The following is a 19,692-nucleotide window of genomic DNA, read 5'->3' on the forward strand; positions in this document are numbered from 1 at the left end:
AAGCAATAAATGTTAACAGTAAAGTGAATAAAGTAGTAATATGACTCACTGAGACTGTGAAACAACTCTGGATTTCTCCAGTAAGTATTCTGATAGTATCCCTTGAACAACGAAAGCAACAAAAATCAGCACAATATTATTAACAAAACTAGTGTAAAACTTTTGTTATTTGAATAACATATATTAATTAACTGACTATTTGGCAGGCTAATAATATCAAGAGGTTCTTGTTAGCACATTTAAACCTGATGGAGTGTTGAGCTTCATTGACTGACTTGTGACAAACTGAGAATTATTAATTAAAAATAAAAATTACAAAGGGATGGAGCATTTCATGTTCAAACACACAAAAGACAATCATATAGATAACCATGCAACTAGCGGACTGGCTGGCTGGCTGGCTGGTTGGCTGGCTGGCTGGCTGACTGACTGACTGACTGACTGACTGACTGACTGACTGACTGACTGACTGACTGACTGACTGACTGACTGACTGACTGACAGACTGACTGACTGACTGACTGACTGACTGACTGACTGACTGACTGACTGACTGGCTGGCTGGCTGGCTGGCTGGCTGGCTGGCTGGCTGGCTGGCTGGCTGGCTGGCTGGCTGGCTGGCTGGCTGGCTGGCTGGCTGGCTGGCTGGCTGGCTGGCTGGCTGGCTGGCTGGCTGGCAGGCAGACTAGATGGCTACACTCCTTTGGCTGGCCACAAACTAATATTGACAGGCTGTCTGGATGCCAGATTTACTGAATGAGTGCTAACAGACCTACATGTACAGGCCAACCAAGCAACTGACCCACAGTTTGATTGCTGGCTGCCAGTCAGTTGGCTGAAGAACAATCCTCAACTGAGTGCCTGGCCTTACCTCCTGTAAGGGCACCATTTGGTGTGAAATGAAGTTCTAAATATTTTCCAAATCTACTGGAGTTGTCATTAATCACTGTCTGAGCATTTCCAAGTGCTTCCATCAGAGGATTGACCTGCCAAGCAAAATATTAACTAAATTAAATAAATATAATGTCATCTAATCATAAACAAACCTCACAGGAAAAACAACTGGGTACTCTACATCTAACCTGGACATACCTAAGTATTTTTCCTCCTTGATAGCCAAACAATATATCATTCAGTATTTTTCTCAGTTAATTATAAATCCGTGGATCAATGTATAAAAGTCCAAATGAATATTGAGTGCTTAAGGCACATATTGTAAATACTTTCCTATAGTAATGTTTATTGCACTGTATCAGGTGGATATTATATCTAACTTTGGATGAAGCCTTAAGTGTTACCATGAAATTAAAGCAAGTGAGCAGTTCTTTCCTCTGGCATTTTCAGGAAATTTATCAATTTTTTTCTTTAAATTATTTCATAGGAAAAAAGTACCCAAGGTTTTTAAAAAGCAATAGAGAGATTTAGAACTATGTTTACAGCAAACGGCAAACAGCTGAAATGACCATGCGAATGTTTACCTTATATTGCTGGCCACTGTTTCCAGTTTCTCGCTAAAATTTAGTAGTTTTGCATTAGTATCAAAAGCCAGAATTATTTTGTACTATTTGCATCTATGTACCAATCCTTTCAAGACAGAAACTCAAATCTCACGTTTGCCATTTGCCGTAAACTCAATTCTAAATCTCTTTCTCTAATGTTTCGAAGTCACTTACCTGAAGAATCTTCTCCTCCAGTGTTCTGTTTCCAGCCTGTAAAAAACATTACGAGACAAAAAGTAATCCTCTCATTCCGTTATGAGGCATAGTATTACCAAACAATCTCTTCTTTTCAAGTTTTGTCAGAATAAGCAATTCCATTCTGCTTGAAATCTAGGCCTTTATTACGCGGGATGCCCTGAGGGGGCATACCGTGTCTAAAAACGGTTCGATTTCTTTTTTTTTTTTTTCTTCGTCATAGCCACAAATCGGTACATTAATTTATTCATTAAACTCTCCCCTCTCCTACTCGGGATGCATTGTTCTGATTGTCTTCAACAACAGCAGGCCAATCAACATCCATTCTTGTCCCTTTGATCACGAGGGAGGGGACCCACTCACCCCTACCTGTGTGACGTCAACGCATCATTTGATATATTTATTAAAGACGGATTAAATTGTCGCGCCATATTGTTAACATGTTGTGGACTCAAGTGTGCTGTTTTCAAACGAAAATTTCACCATTTTGAAGCGGTAAATCGAAAGAATAACTTCTAAGAAGCACCCGACATTTAAAACGGTGGAAATTGGTGAGTTCCTGGCGAAGGAATCGTGCTTTGTTTGACAGTCTTAGACCACGACGCGAGACTGAAAAGAGGTCATTGAGAAGCTTACGTTATCGTAATGGAATTTCCGTAGCCTCCCACGAAGACGTTCTTAGGGGTTCGTCACGCGTTCCTGCCCTAAGAACGTCTGCGTGGGAGGCTAAAATTTCCGGTGATAGTCTGAGTCGTGTAACACAAGGGAAACAATGTAACGCGGTCGTCGTGACTTAAACTATTCCATTAGCAAGGATAGTTTTATCAATCGGCGAAGCATACAGTTGGAATAAATGAATCAGCCCCAGCACCACGCGTAATGCCAGTATAGCAGGCATTTTGTTTCTGCACAACCAGGGTATTACTACCGCCACCTCCACCCCAACTGGATGTTATGTGTACTCTTAATATGCATTTTTGCAAGATTTCCATAACAGTTCTCTCAAGTACCTAATATTCAGGTTTAATTGAATTAACATATTCTAGACCAGTGGAATAGTAAGATAGTGACTTAACTTGCTAGCCCACAAATTTCCCTACTCCCATGGATGTTGGTTTGTGGATTTCTCAGAGCCTGAGTGTAGTGCATGAACAATGAACATACCTTTCCAAGTTCAGCCAAATGCCGCACTAAGTAATCGGCTGACACTGTTTTCCCAGCTCCACTTTCTCCACTAATCAAGCAGCACTAAAGATTTGTGGAAATGATCAAGGCAAAGTACAATATTGTTATCTACACCCTACATTGTACATGTTAACCACTTTAGAGAAGAAATTTGGCAGATGCTTCTCAACAGCTCTTTCATGAATTTAAAGTGTTCATTTCCGGGAAAAGAATGGTACAAAGAAAATGGAAAAATAACGTGAGGGATGGGCATGGTAAAGGAAAAATTATTCCAATCAACCTTTGACTTAACGTAAGACTACTCTACAATCCTTGTCAATTCTCTTGGGAGTCACTCCCCTCCCTTGTTTTAATGTTGAGTTTCAATGTTGAATTTCTATGCACTATTGTCTGCAGAGGAACATTGAACCAAGGGACGGGGGAACCAGCATACAAAAAGATGGAAAATTGCTAGACCATCGCTGGAGACTTACTTAAATGGGGTTCATGGTCTAACCTTCCAAACAGAAATTGACAACCATAGTAGTTTAATCTTTGAAAACAATCTTATTATTAGTGCATTAATTAGTCACAACAAAGTTTCATGAAAATTGAAAATCCCAAATTACAACATTATGGCTGCTAATTGAACAGAACTAGCGTTATTTGAAACAGCTTTACTACAGGTAGTAGTAGTTAAGGTCGTGTAACGAAAGGAAGATTATACAGATGTATATAGCTCAGCTGCGTTACATATCTTGGGCTGTACCAAGAAAAAGGGGATCTTGTGACAATTTACCAAGCTAATTGTTATTTCAGGTCACTGATTTAGCTAGCAGATTTTTCCAGCTCTTGCCAGTGACATTGATGAGTTATTAACCTACACAATTCCTTACCTGAGGGTTCTTGTTATGAACCATTGCCTGATGAGTCATGTCCGCTATCATGTAAATATGTGGTGGTAAGGCACTCTTTTGGGAGTTCTTGTATTTGCTTGCTTGCTGCATAAAGAAAGGAAGGTAAGAGGAAAGAAAGAACAAACCCTGGTTAACATAAAAAAGGAATGTTGAAGTATAATCATTTGTCTTGAGCTGTCATGAAATGCCTTTCCTGTCTATATTATTCGACTACAGAAACGTCCTGCATGATAATCTGAATCAGTCTGTAAATTAAATAAATTGAAAAATTAGTTTTTAGTTAAAAAAAAGGCTTTCAAACTTACTTCCGGGGCATACAAAGTCAAAGTCTTGAGTGGATTAATGGCAATCAGAATATCACCAATGTAAGTATAGATTTGGTCATTTAGGTATCTTCCAAGCAGGTGACTCAGAATAATGTCCTGTCAACAGAAAAACAAAACATGTCACAGTCTATTTAATAAATCGAATATGGTTTGGCGTTATCTGTACTCTTATCGACAACGATATTCGTCATCACGGTGGTCAAAATTTGTTGTGGACTCACCAGGCGCAGCCGACAACAATATTCGTCATCACAGTGGTCAAAATGTTGTGCGCCTCGTGAGTCCACAACAAATTTTGACCACCGTGATGACGAATATCGTTGTCGATAAGAGTGCAGACAACGCTAAACCATATTCAATTTGTTTTTTACAACAATATCAACGTCAAAGAAAATTTTTACAATAACTGTCAAAATTTCCGCGCGCTGATTGACGCAAGCAGCGTTGTCTAGACTCTTATCGACAGCCGAAAATTAGCCAATCAGATTGCAAGATTAGAAACAGTTGCGGTAAAAATCATTATTGTATTTGACGTAGTAAGAACGCACTACTAATTGCGTTTGGAGTTGAGATTGTGTGGGACAATCAATGAATGATTCAACGGATCTTGGGACGCGTATCTGGCATCCCTGCAGATTTTGCAGGGGTGGATGACATCAACTTGGCAAAGGAGAGACAGCCTGGAATCGAGATCCTCAAACACACTCCCTAATCTTTGAATACTACTAGTAAATATTAATTGTCTGGACTTGTTGGACCTCACAAAAAAATGTTATATAATTATTTTAATTTTCTTTGTTCCATATTATGTTAACATATCTGAATAAAAGGCAAATAAAGTTAAAATGGTTTAAAAATCTATTCTCTAGCTAGGTAATATGATGTTTTCAGGCAAATTATAGCAAACATCCACAGACTCAAACAAAACAAAATCATCTCAAAGATGAGACATGATGTTTTCATAATATTAACATTAGGTATAATGTGATGTTTTTCTTAAAGCTTTAAAATAATTTTAACAAAACCTTTTACAGACAATGAGTTTCAGTTGGCGTCTTATTTGTACATCACCAAACAGTATAAGTAAGGTTATTATGATGTGAGCTATTAATTAAGTAAACCTTGGTAAAAGATCCATTTTATTTAAGTGACACAAACAAAAGGACCAATTTTCAATAAACTTCCTTAACACAGTATACAAACAGTTGTGGCCATAAACTTTGGCATGCTCCAAACCACTTCAAATACTGAAAAAGCTTAATCAATTCTCTGAACAGAATATCAATTGAAACAAACCATTAGGTGAATTAATTAATTTGCTTGCTGCCAACAGTGATTCAAAGCTTATAATAACAAACCTCTGTGAGACTTCCAAGCTCTGCTAAATTGTCCACCTTAAGCATCTGACTGTTATGTTGAACTGGAGGTTTGTTTTGCACAGGTAAAGGACTACAATAAATATTACAAAAGTGAAAAAAAATACAGTGTTAAAAAATCCTTTCACTCCCGGTAATACCTAAGATCAAACTTCGTTAATAAAATTCATTTTCTAAGAAACTGAAAAAACAAACAGCACCACATGCACACGAAATTACTCATCAGTAACATTCATTTGAATAGTCACACTAAAGGATTTATCCTCAGACTCAAAAGTTAGAACCACATTTACATGCATGACTAGAGGTCTTACTATAGAACTTAAAGGATAATTTTAAAATAATTTTAAAAATAATTTTATTACTTCCTTATTCAAACTAAGAGCCAACTTGCACAATAATTATTTTATTTTCAAAGAGTTCCATTGAAAGTTCTGACAATGTATTGTAAATAAAAAGAAAACAATCCATGATGATTAATCACCCTGGGAATGGTTTCTTTTATTTTCGGAAGGTTTAGAATAATGCAAAATTGAACAGTAAAATGTTTACAAATTATACAGTGAATGTGAAGTTGTAAAAAAATGAGTAAACAGCTGATCCAAAATAAGGTTTATTGTTAACAACTCAACCATAACAAGAACCAAAATTATAATCATAAGTTCTTAATATCACTGTTGCATTCATCCTACATCAAATTTTGTGTTAGGACATTATTTAGAAATTAGTACCTTTGAATTTTCTTTTGCATGAGCAAACATAAAACTCATGTAAAAGTGAGGAAAATAGTATAAACGATATCTAAAAATTGATGATGAACATTTTTAAGACTTAAGATTGCCATAAAGAATGGCAAACAAAAACTGAAAATTAATTTAAGAAAAAACAATGAATTTAGCAGAGATTAACTACCCAAAACAAATGGACCAACTTGTACATATTATTTTTACACAAATTGCTACTGAACACTTTATTTAATTTGGCAATTTCCATAGAATGATATTCAACTATATACATGTTACAATAGCTATTTAAGTATCATTTCCTCTTAACTAAAGTATTACTGTGCTTTAAGTTCATGTATTATTCTACAATAAAATGAAAAATATTGAGCAACTGGAAAACAAAAATTTAATATACAACCTACATGGGATTTGTTTTTAAAAGGTGCATATGATTGAATCATACCCTGTCTGGATTTCATAATGAATGTTTTTTGGTTTAATTTCAATATAGTCATTTTACATTATTAATTCATGAGTTTAACCTAACATAAACCTCATGTGAAATTCATCTTTGACAAACCTTGGTGATTTCTCTTCCTTTTCATTGTTTGCCTCGTCCATTATCCCATCTCTTCCCTGGTACTGTTTGTCCATTAAATTCATCAACTTTTGACGAAGCTGCAACATTTTTACACTGGTCATTAGTTAAGATAATATATTAGATATTGTTTAGTGTTCCTGTCCACCACTAGTCTGCGCATCAAGTTATCACTCGACACAATTAATAAGGATTTAAAGCACTCCACAACAAAAATGCCAACACATAATCATCGGTTGACATCCACTTCACAAGATAAGCGTAAAGCAAATTTTCATGACACTGCTTCAATAGCAACAAATGCATCTTCCCTTTTCCTCGCAAATATATCTTTCAAACAGCACAACCCTGTCATTATTTTCACTAAGGTACAATAAACGTTTTTCATTCAATATTAATGAAAAATTGACATCACTATTAAGTTAGACATAGTGATAAATTAAAGTAGCCAGTGTCAAGTGAATAATATTATGTCTAAATTAGAAAGCATGGATACGCGTAGAAACAAAATAATTGAGGATATATTATTTAAGGTCACTCCAGTATAATAACATTCAATTGAAGGGCTGGGGGCATAACCGACTTATGTTGAATTTCAGCCCGTTTTTCGATGTAGCTCGGATTTGTGCAAACTTTTGCATGTGAACCGCAATTCGATTGAAAACCATTGTCCAGTATTTTTTCACGCCGCTTTGTGTTTCGTATTAATGCCATTGAGAAATTTTACCATCTTGTAAAGATACAATCGGTAACATTATAGACACTGGATGACCAAAGGGACAATGCACTGAGGATTAAATACTTGTATTCAATATACACTCGTTGTCTTTGAAACACGGCACACGAAAGCGGTGTTTTTCGCGGGAGCAACGAAAAGAATGCTGTCACGCTTTTATTTGATTCTGTTACAAACTACTACGTACGTGACAGGAATGTCCGAAATGTAAACAGTTACATCCTCCAAGAGAAAATGTGTCCATTTCCTGGCGTAAAATCCAGCTTTGTCCCATTTGTCGACATATTACTCTTCATAACGCAAAATACTAGCATTCTACACGATTAACAGGAAGACATGTAGCCATTTCAACGATTAACAACGATTAACGGCAGTACTATTAAAAGGTAAAGACTATCTATTCTTTTTTACCAGCAGTCGGTGTTAACCGTTGAAAATCTATGTTAATCGTACTTTTATTGAATCATTGCCTTGAAATTGTCAAGTTAATCGTTACATACCGAATTTCAAGCCTGGCAAACCACAACTAAGGCTTGCAAAACACCTTGCACATGGCGGGATTTGTCTCTGATGCTCCCGCGGGATTTGATAATCGAATTGAAGAATTCATCACGGCACAGTCATCACTACCAAGGAGGGATTCTTTGGACAACATTTCCACCAGTTCCTGTGAACTGCATTCCTCAATTTCATAACTTTTCAAAAGATCCATAGATGTCGGTGCGTTTACAAACTTCACCAAACAAAAGCGAAACCAACTAGCCAGTACGATACGCAAGTTGTTTATCCCGACTGCCTTGATCTATTTTGGGCTTGTTACAACCCGCAAAAGCAAACCATGATATCATCTCAAACGTTACTTATAGAAACAACAACTGGTGCGACTAAACACGGCTCGTGGACAGTGGAAACTTTTAGCCTACCGATAATTTGGAAAACGAGTCTGACGTGGACAAAACCTATCAAAAATTTGCCTTCCAAGCGCGTTCACTTGTAGACAAGCAAACTACCAAATCCCCCTCCCCCTCCCCCTGACTCAATGTTGTCTTTTGGGTCACGAACAGTTTCCTGGCAAGCATCACTTCCCACATCAACATTGCATAAGGGGGAGGGGGGAAGGGAGAAGTAACTGTTGTAGAATTATGAAGGGAGAAACAGTAAGTGAGTGGTTTTTTGGCTGTCTGTGTTCGGTTCTCGTTGCATAGGGGGAGGGGGTGTGAGGGAGATTAGTAAGCAAGTGGTTTTTGTTCTGTTCGTGTTTGGTTTTGTCAAGGAGTTTTGTCCACGATTGTAAAACCGCGAAATGTTTTCCAAACCAGGGAGAGCCAAAATTTGGACAAATCCGTGCGAAATTGAAAGCCGCGCTAAAATTCGACATAAGTCGGTTATGCCCTCAGACCTTCAATTATAAACTGTTTATAACTGATGTGAAAAACATACGCTTTTGATTATAAACTATTGTATAGAAGAATAATTTCACCACTATTGATATTAAGGTGAATGCTACATTGTATATTTTATTGATTGAATTCAACACTTAAAAAATAATACACTCGGGTACACTGTAAGTAATGTTACACACAATTTCCATGATCAGTCAGCTGGCAGTAAATGATACTTGGTAAATGCCATTGCATATATCTTTGTTTCGTTTTGTTTTGTTTTTTACAGTATTATGTTATTTTTTTATTTCAGTGGAACCCCAATTTTATGATCGTTGATCTAACGAAATTCTCGATTTAACGATCAACATTCTGTGTCCTGACAAAAGTTATTTCTAAATCGGGAGTTCGTTGACAATGATATCCCGATTTAACAATATGATTTTGCTGTCCCCTTGCCATATCGTAAAATTGAGGTTTCACTGTTGTTTGCTTTTATTGTGCCAAGTGCTCAAGTTAACTGACTGTTCAACTTGACTCAACTGGTCCCAGTTGATCGCAAGTCAACAGATTAACGTTAATCCACAACTAAAATTTAACTGAGGTTTTCAGCTTGCTTAAGAAGGATGTTCTTAAAAGGTAATTTTAAACTAATGGTAAAGAAAGTCTTCCTCAAAACTGAGCGACAAAAATCTTTGGCAAAATCTTTATCAAAATAAGTGATTAAACACGAACCAAAGATCACATTAACCCAGGATTACCGGTAGCTTAATCAGGCTTTAAACAACTGGGCCCTCAGAACTCTACTCTACTCAACCGTCCTCTACTTAACCTCCCCTTGCTCACCACCAGTGCTCAATATCTCAGTGGAAAAACACCCAACCAGACAACACAAATTATCAGAAGGAAATAAATCACAGGAAAGCTTAAAAAGTTGACGGTGTATTAAATCAGGGTGAAATGTACAACCAATTCATCAAACTACTTCTTTCTTTTGTATCTCCTGTATGAATTATTAACAAGTTTTAAGAGAACATTTAATAATATTTAATTATACAAACAGTCAGTTAACTTACAGTTTCTCTCTTTCCCTCAACCCAACGAACAAATACATGGTTTGACAGTTCACTTGCATGAGGCCTTGTCTCAAAATCTTTTATCAGGCATCTAAAAACAACACATAAGAAATGACACTTTCAGACAAGACTACATGTATCTTAATTAAAAAAAAAAAAGAAAAAATCAAAAACGAAAACCTTATTAATTTGTTGTAGCTTCTTAGCATACTAGAATGTACGCTAATTGGGGACACCTAACTACTTTACATCATAAAATATACATACGATTGATCAATACTATTATACAATCTGTTAAAAGACAGCTAACTACTGCACATGATAAAGTACAGTGTATACATAATGATCGATCAAAAATACTAAAAATTATTAATTAAACTGATAAAAACTTTAAAAAAAAAATACGGAATTAGTTGTTCCAGAGAAAAGTCTCTACAAGTATCGTCAATCAGTTAAGGTAAATCAGCTGATTTAATACACTTCTTGAAGATGCGTACAGCAACTTGCAGCATCAACATCAACAGCTTTGATTAAAGTTTTATCAATTGAAGGGGTGCGTGAAATAAGGCCCTAAGTGACTTTAGATGTAAGGTCAAATTCTCCTTTTATTTCACAAGCAAATACAATGAAATTTGGAAGGAGAATCTAGCTATTTATCAGAAGTCACTTAGGGCTTTTTTCCAGGCACCCCTTCAATTATGTTTGTACATGTAACAATACATCAGGGCCCAGTTGTTCAAAGCATGATATAAAGGCTAACACAGGCTTAGTGTGAACTTTTGATTCCAGTTTAATTACTAATCAATAAAGCTTTCTCCAAAATGTTTCTGCCCTTCAGTTTTGAATTTGACTTTTCTTTCACTTTATCTTAAAAGTAGCTTTTACAAACATTTGCAACAAGGAAGATGAAAAGTTCTGTTAAATTTAAGTTGTGGATTAGCATTAATTGGCTTTCAAGCAACTGGGCCCAGAGTGTTAAGGTATATACTGTAGATTAACCCTTCAAGTCCAATAAATTATAGTGACCAACATCAAATTTCTCCTTAAAATATCACTGCTTGATCAAACAAACAGGTCATGAGAATAAACTAAATGATCGCCAAAGAGAAAATGCTTTGATGTTTAAACAAACTGTCCCGAGTAGTAGCATTATAAAGAAATATGAAGAGAACTGTAAGAAAATACGTGGCTTAAGGGCTTAACTCAAAAATAAGGAGATTTAGAATCGCGTTCACGGCAAACGGCAAACGTGAAATTTGCATTTATGTTTTCTTGAAAAAGTTAGTGCATAGATAAGAATAGTGTAAAATAATTCTGACCTTTCATGCTAATGCAAAACTACTCAATTTTACTGAGAAAATAAAAACAGCGAGCGGCAAATATAGGGTAAACATGATCACGTCGTCGTCTCTGCCATTTACCGTAAACACAATTCTAAATCTCTCAAATGGCATATAGCTACACCTGGGTCGAGAGAGATAGTTGTTTGGAGACAACCTTTGTCAAGGGAATTAAAATCACATGGGGGAAAAAACTGACCTCAGGCCAGTCAGAATCTGACACTACTCTAATGAATGATGCCAACAGTTAATGCCTGGTGTTTGGGTTTTATATGATTTGTTCCAGGTTCAAATACATGTACTAAGCTTCGAGCCAAGATACTCAGTCACTGTCTGCACAACAAGTGTCAAATAAAGTGGAGTTTTGACTGTAAAAGCATCCACGATTTACATTATTTTACAATGAGAACAATTATTAACCTTAATAGCACTAGAATACAGGGTACAGACTTAATATACTTATATGGAATATTCTGACTACTGTACTTATTGATAATTTACCAGTACTTTAATGACTTACTTGGCAATAAAATCTCTGTATTCATGGGACCACCTTTCTGGATTCTTCATAGATGGTGGCTTACTCCTAAAACAATAATTTGTTTTTTTCTTAAGTACATGTTGCACATTCTATTATCTAAATCAGTGTTACAACTGATTAAAACAACATGCAGAGTCCTAAACTTTTTTTTTAACATGTTGCTTTTGCTAATGCATGCAAATTTAGGTAATGTTATGTAAATACACTGTAACCCCAAGCCTCTCTTGGACAAAAACCATTGTGCTCAATTCTATATGTCCACCTTAGAAAGGAGTCTGTCTTAAATGAAGTTTAGTTACCTGTAGACAAACAAGTAAAATTTGGCTTTAATTTGGCAAGCCAACCAGTTGAAGGGATGTGGGAATAAGGCCCTAGGCTAAATTCTCCTTTTTGTTTCACAAGCAAATACCAGGCAATTTGGAAGGAGAATCTAGCAATTTATCAGAAGTCACTTGGGACTTTTTTCCAGGCACCTCTTCAGTTGGTGTTGCCTTAGAGAAATGTCTGCCTTACAACAGTTTTCATTTTGTGTGAGTTCAGAGCAGTCAGGTAAATTTTAGAACATTAATACAGCCACCAACACACCACACATATCTGGCTGTGCTAACAGTGTAATAATATTGGTATCTTTCATTATATCTCCCATATCAAAGCAAGATGCCCTTACCTGGGAATTTTAAACAGAGCTCTCATTGGATGTTGATCTGAAAGTGGTGTGACACCATCAGCAAGTTCAATCGCTGTGATTCCCAGCGACCAAATGTCACACCGAACATCGTAACTGTAATCAAGCTGTTGTTCACATGCTATCACCTCTGGGGCCATCCAAAATGGAGTGCCTACTGATGAGTTCCGCCGCATTAGAATGTTGGACAGTTCTGCTGACACACCTACCATCAAGAAAATGCGGTACAGAATGGTTCATTTATTGTAAATCTTCTCAGTTACTTTTCCTAACTTGGACAGCTTTTACCAGTTGTTGATTAGAATCCTGACAGAAAAACTGTCAGTGATAACTGATAATAATTGTTTATGTATTGATTGGCTGACTGACTGACTCACTGACTGGCTGGCTGGCTGGCTGGCTGGCTGGCTGGCTGGCTGGCTGGCTGACTGACTGACTGACTGACTGACTGACTGACTGACTGACTGACTGACTGACTGACTGACTGACTGACTGACTGACTGGCTGGCTGGCTGGCTGGCTGGCTGGCTGGCTGGCTGACTGACCACCTCTGACTGCATGACTGACTGACTGACTGACGGTTGGTTGGTCGATTGGTTAGTTGATTGGTCATTGATCAATGATTAATTGTTTAATTGATACCTTCTTGATGACTGACTGACTGACTGACTGACTGACTGACTGACTGACTGACTGACTGTAACTAGTGTCAATTTCTGGGCACAACAACTGTACTTACCAAAGTCAATTAATCTGATTTCTGCGCTGTTTGTTAACATGACATTAGGTCCCTTGATGTCTCTGTGCATCACATTATGCCTATGCAGATGCTCAATTCCCTAAAAATAAAACAAAAATAGAACATTTAGCTTACAGCTCTTCAACATTATTCCACAAAATCTTGCAGGTTTATTAAAAAATCACTACCTATACAGTAATGCCCACTGAATAACAAGTCCTTGATATAAAAGCAAACATTTTGTTTATTTAGTCAACAGTACCCAGCATTAAACTCTTACTAAGAAAAGCATTTCAAAACATGTAATATTTACCTTTAGTGTCTCATAAAGGATGTAAGCAATCAGGTCTTCATCCAGGTATTTTCCTTTTTTCCGCAGGCTCTTCACAAGATTTGTCACTGATCCACCACGACAGAGCTGAGGATATAGTATTAAATTATTAATAAAATTGCTACAAACATTTAATAAAATAGTTGAGACGGTTTCTCTAACATTTCTGACCTCTGGCCCCTTTAGTTGTTACGACGCAATTATTGATATTCATTCAACTTCAAATAGGGGGAGAGGTGACCTCAATAATGTCCATGCAGGGTCTCTTGTAGCTCAGTGGGATGGTAGAGCATCCAAACTAATAATCGAAAAGTCATAGGTTCAACTCCTGTTGGCAGAACTCAGATTGCAGACTGAAAATTATTCACCTATCAGGGTAAAGATTCTCAGGATATATATTTGTGGTCCCATTTATTGAGAAAATGGGTCTTCATCTGTTAATGAGTATTCAACCATCTGTCTAGGGGACAGGGACCCATTTCTCTAAAGTCCCGGAAAGCCAGGCCAGTAAGTTACTAGGCCCGATAAGTATATTTTTGAATGTTTTCTTGGTCAATTACGGAGTGATTACAGACATGGTACTTAGCCAATATTTTTTCATAAAATTATAAGATTTTAAAATTTAGTATTCAAAGCTAACAAAAATTGACTTCTGCTAAGAAACATTTATCACCAAAATCACTTATTGGGCCCGGTAAGTTACCAGGACTTTCGAGAAATGGGCCCCAGGGTCGGCTTGTTCAAAAGTCAATTAACACTAATCCACGATTAAAAGTTAACCAAGGTTTTCATTGCCCTTGTTAAAAATGGCTTTAAAGGCTAATTTAGAGCTAAAGGTAAAGAAAAGTCTAAGTAAAAACTGAGGGAGAAAAATCTTTTGGAAGAGTCTTTATTGATTAGCAATTAAACTCAAGTCAAAGTTTGCGTTAAATATCCAAAATTAGCTTAATTGGGCTTTGAACAACTGGGCCCAGGTCTGTCAATGGATATTCTACCATCTATCTAGGGGACAGTTCTGAAAATGAGCGGTGAAAATTACGTATTTTAGTCTGAAAATGGGAAGGGGTAATCACATATTAATTTTTGGTCTGAAATAACGAAGGGATTCAAGAGGCAGGCCCCCACCCTTCCCCCCAACCTGGCAAGTACATTGTGAAAAGTGCAGGTCTGCTGAGCACATTCAACTTATCTATTAAAAATGCAAACAAATGTAATGGTTCGTTGGAACTGAATTCCCAATTAACAATGAATTTCAAATTCATTGTTAATTGTGTTAATTAAGGACCTAACTTCTTTTTTCTCACTTTAATGGTAGCGGGCAGATCACGTTATATTTGTCCCACTTTAAACGATCGAAAACAGCCCCATTTTTCACATTTTGCAGAAATTTATTTTCCTCTTTATCTGACTTCAACATCAAGCAAACGAGCAAAGTTTTCAAAAGATAAACACCCACCTCCATAACAAGCCAAAGTTGATCATGTCTTTTGGTGTCCACGTTGATAAAAGCCCCGTGAAAACCAGCTATATTGGGATGAGTAGAATACTTCTTTAGAATATCCAGCTCGGGTAGAACTTCTTCGATTTTCTCGTGGATGGAATCAATAACCTTCGCAGCCGCTATTTCGCGGGTGATCTTGTTCCTTGCTTTGTAGACCTCGCCATAAGTTCCCTCTCCAATACTCTCCACTAATTCCCACTCGTCTGGTGCGGTGAGTTCCTTTAGGCTGTCAGCTTTCTTGCCCATCATGGCTAATTTAAGAAGATATTACGACAAAGTAAAGTTGAAAACGGACTTTGAAAATCAATAATAACAACTTAATATAAACAGTTTAGATTAAGTGCAGCGTTCCATGCAAGTCTTAACGCTTTCTTACCGTACAACTGTTCTTCACGGCTAAACGAAAACCCACGGCCAACCATGATTAAAACGTTTAAGCTAGCAAACTACGTAGAAGATTTGATTTTCCTAATTCCGGGTCATCAAGCAGCTGGGAACTATCTTCGAGATAAATTATCTCTAATTCCGCCGTAGCTATAGTATACAACTTTGAACAAGTCGAGCGCAGTTCTTGTTGCTAATCTCATCACGCTTCACTAGCAAATACAAATACTCCTCGCTGATCTGTTATCTAACAACAAAGAACTCCAGTCGACCATGGCATCTTCAGGATCCCTTCTAAATTCAATAATTACAGAATATTGAAGACGTCGAATAACAGGCCAGCCGCTATTAATGCATTGTGTTGTCAAAATATTTTCGCGGTACTGACCGCGGGACCGAGGCATCTGGTCGGTGAATGGCACCCAGTCCTCTTGGAGTAGTTGGTCTCTCTTGTCTTTTCATGTGAGGGAGGAAGATTTTCTAACGCGCTATCGGGGGTCAAAAACCAAGAGCTGACGTCCTAGCCAGCTTTCCATTCTTATCAAAGAAGAAACTATAAGTCAAAGCCTGCCAATCCTTTCCTAGTATTAAAGGTTTCAGCGAAAAGCAATATCTAGAGTGGTTTTCAATTGAGTGTCGTAAAACCAAAACCAAAGTAACAGGAACTCAAAGAGAGCGCGAAGTAATTCTCTGGAACGCAGTGGTAACAGAAAAATTCCACTAGAAGGTGCTTGATGTAATCAGACCCAGGCTGACCAGTGCCCAGTTGTTCGAAGGCCGATTAACGCTAATCCCTAATTAACAATTAACCAAGGTTTTTATCTTGCTCATTAAAAGTGTCGTTAAAAGCTAATTTTAAAACAAAACATCACGTTTCTCTCACAACAAGGAAATATACGTAATATAATTATTCATTTAGTTTAACAAAAGTCTAGGAACTTAGGATAAGGGAGGCGGCATGTCCTAGTGGTTAGGGTGCTGACTTGTAATCCGTACTATGACCGCTTGTTTATGTCACGATTATCCCAGTTTTCAAATCCAAGGCCACGCTTTAAAAATAGCCAACTGGTTTGTCTCCTATCAGTTGGGATTCTTAACAAACGTTATGTTCAGTTTGTTTATTTGCCTCAATTGGCGCTACAGTGCTAAATGCTTTGGCACTAAATAAAGTCATTTATATATTTCGTCATTTATCAGTTACACTTTTTAACAACCCTTAAAAGGATTCCTCCTGAAACTTCGCACCCAAAAAAGTTCACAGAAAGCTTAACCCAAAAAAGTTCGCAAATCACTACTTTCAAAATCAAAATGGCCTCAGGTTTAACGGCGCACTTAACCATCAGACGATAAATGCGACTCACTTATTTTCCGTTTTCATAGCAGACGTTAATGTCGACTCAAGACCACATTATCGTCTTAGACGGCTTAACGTCTCTACATTAAAAACGGCCAATGTGGACTAAAGTTTGTTACTAAGAAAACCGCAATACGTCAATGGAGAGAGCAACTTAGCCTTGAACCACTGACACTATGATCTTATCCCACGTGCTAACCACGTGCCCAGCGTTAGGTTTGGCTCCTCAAGGCGGGGGGAGGATTATTGGATATTAAGTGCTTGCATTGGGGTGGCTAGATTTCGTGGCCCGGCTCGTCAATCATTAGAACTGAGGCAGACCAATGTTTTCTTCACCGGGATTAAAATGATACATCACATTTCCTTTCATTGCGCATATGCCACTCATTGACATTTCAATCCTAGCAGTATGCAGGATGTTTGTCCCATAAACCTAGTTTAATGACCTTAGCTCGCACGAGTCTCCTGTAGCTCAGTGGAAGAGCATCCGAACTAGTAATCAGAAGGTCTTAGGTTCGACTTCTGATGGGAGCACTTAGATTTTTTTCGAGTTTGCCTGTGTCATTACTGAATAATACATCATTCTCAATGTTTTCTTTAATTTGCCACTTTACTCCATATTAAATGGCCCTAAATGTAACATGATGGTATAACATGACCATAAAAGATGACCCTGATAACACCTGTTGTGTTTCCAACAGCGCACGTATGCCGCAAATTATAATTATGGAAAACCTCCAAATCACAATTAATTTTGGATAGTACAGTACCTCTTCCAGACCTCTTATTTCATTGGTCCCCTAGTACTGTAGCTCCCATTGTTTTTTGTGGGGGATCCATTGTTCCCAACCAATGACCTATTGTTTCGTTCTCCAATCACAGATCTCGTCTGGATAGCTACTGTCTTTCTCTTAATTTTAGGAAACATTTCAAACACCGCCGCTTAACGAGGCCTCCCAACGGATTATTACTACCAACATGCTCGAATCATTCAAGACGATCGATTCTATTTTTATTATTATTTTTTTTTTCTATTTATCTGTAAAATTTCCGATCGGAAGATTTTCCATATTCAACCATATTCAGATTAAGATTCAAATAATTTCACAACTTGGGTAATAGGGTCCTTTCGAAATATTAAGGACACAAACAACAAAAGTGAATAAACATGATTACTCAGTTTCCTTTGTTTGTTTCTTCTAATCCTCATTATAAAGTTGAATTTTAATATATCGAAAGAAGCCTATTGCATCATGGAGGGTATCACAAACTCGAAGAATGAGATTCAGTTTCCTAACATCTCTCAGTGATCTTAAGATACGATAAATTTGATGTCAATATGGGCGTTGTAAAATATAAGCGACGTAAAGAAATACTATCTGTTTACAATACATTCAACTTTTTGGAAAGAGTTATGGAAGAGTAAACAATTTTTGCAGTATGTATGTATTAAGCCATTGCCTTAGTTTGGTGCTCCACTTTCACGCTTATAAGTATAGAATCAACATTGGCTTACCGTGAAATAACGTCACCGCCATATTTGCCTTCATCTACTCTGAATTCTCCGCCTGACGGCCGTTACGCAAAAATGTTTCTCTTACAGTTTACATTTAAAACGTAATTTCTTTGCTCCTTTGGGGGTTGTAGTGGTTTGCCGAGAAATAATTTAGTAACTTATAAACAAATTCAACAAGACTAAAACTTATCTTACTGTGAAAAGAGATATACCTGCGCGTTGTAAATAATTTATCGATATCGACAAGAGTCAGTAAGTGATGTGTGATATCAGTCTATATTATTATGCTGATTTTCAATACAGCTGATGTGTTTTTCAATTTAACTTGCAAACTTTAACATTTACAAACCGTCAATTGCTATGTAAAGAACTATATCTGTGAGTCTTAATGTTTTCGAGTAGAGACGCAACTTAGTGAAGAAAGAAAGAAAAGAATTTGCCAATAGAGCTCCTTTTTCAATTAACGTATTTACGTTTACGGTACGGTGAAGAATCCCCCAAACCATTGTAAGGCAAATTCTTTGCACAAAACCGCTAGAAACACTACTTTAACTCTTTAAATGCAAATTGCTATGTATTAATAAACACAAGAATAAAAGTAATTGGCTTTAGAGAAATACCTGACATAGTCTTACTTACGTTTGCCAGGATCTGGTCCAATATAGCTGAATTTGTCTTTATGCACCGAGTGGCGCTTCTTGCTGATACGTTTCGGCATAATCAGTTATTTCTAAAGAACTTGAAACGAACATCAACTGAAAAAATTACAACACATCTTGGAGACTTTTTTTAAGAAATTACACTTCCAATTCGGCAACTCAAACTGCTAAGGTACCCAACACAATCCAGTTTGGTTTTGCAATAACATTTTTCACTGCGATTCATACGATTTCTAGATCTTCAGGCAAATTTCATGTTTAGCTACACAGACGTCAGTTCCCTAGTAATTCACCCCGCTTTCTAAAGAAACGATCTATTTCAATAAGCCTCCCTGAGCCAATCATGGATTCCAGACTGCAAAACATCATTCATAATTTACAAGGTTTTAATAGAACGATGAATAAACAGAGAATGGAACTCACTAGTTGCCATAGAATTTAAAGTAGGCAGAGTCAAATTTAACAAAGCAAGCACGTACCGTTAATTCATTCTGATGTGTCGTTACATATCCCTTAGAAATCAGACACTTGATTTACAAGTCGCATTTAGGACGCGTTTAGGTCGCATTTTTAGCGCATCAAAGGAAAAGTGATAGACGCGCGGTAGTCTTTTGTTTAGCGTGCCAGCTTTTCAATTTTAAGGTTGGT

The 19,692-nt window shown here is 37.1% G+C and overlaps 1 protein-coding gene across 3 annotated transcripts in view; it reads right to left on the reverse strand.

Annotated features, from left to right (window-relative positions):
* Positions 1-19,481, reverse strand: part of LOC146481908 (myosin-IIIb-like) — a 46,775-nt gene extending 27,294 nt beyond the window's left edge. Inside the window, exons 1-15 of one of the 3 annotated variants that reach the window (XM_085107996.1) lie at positions 19,025-19,481; positions 15,087-15,382; positions 13,613-13,717; positions 13,300-13,399; positions 12,543-12,765; positions 11,855-11,920; positions 9,995-10,085; positions 6,783-6,880; positions 5,460-5,550; positions 4,081-4,197; positions 3,755-3,859; positions 2,859-2,942; positions 1,674-1,709; positions 872-986; positions 50-101 (exon numbers count right to left, since the gene is read on the reverse strand). In XM_085107996.1, the coding sequence (XP_084964122.1) occupies positions 50-101; positions 872-986; positions 1,674-1,709; positions 2,859-2,942; positions 3,755-3,859; positions 4,081-4,197; positions 5,460-5,550; positions 6,783-6,880; positions 9,995-10,085; positions 11,855-11,920; positions 12,543-12,765; positions 13,300-13,399; positions 13,613-13,717; positions 15,087-15,382; positions 19,025-19,103 (1,658 nt within the window). In that variant the 5' untranslated portion in view covers positions 19,104-19,481. Of the gene's footprint in view, positions 1-49; positions 102-871; positions 987-1,673; positions 1,710-2,858; positions 2,943-3,754; positions 3,860-4,080; positions 4,198-5,459; positions 5,551-6,782; positions 6,881-9,994; positions 10,086-11,854; positions 11,921-12,542; positions 12,766-13,299; positions 13,400-13,612; positions 13,718-15,086; positions 15,383-15,507; positions 15,912-18,385; positions 18,842-19,024 lie in introns of those variants that run through there. The other 2 variants (XM_085107998.1, XM_085107997.1) reach the window with 2 other exon arrangements.
* Between the last annotated feature and the right edge of the window lie 211 nt (positions 19,482-19,692).

Source organism: Pavona decussata, unplaced genomic scaffold (assembly GCF_977016875.1).
Source record: "Pavona decussata unplaced genomic scaffold, jaPavDecu1.1 SCAFFOLD_48, whole genome shotgun sequence".
Taxonomy (NCBI): Eukaryota; Metazoa; Cnidaria; class Anthozoa; order Scleractinia; family Agariciidae; genus Pavona; species Pavona decussata.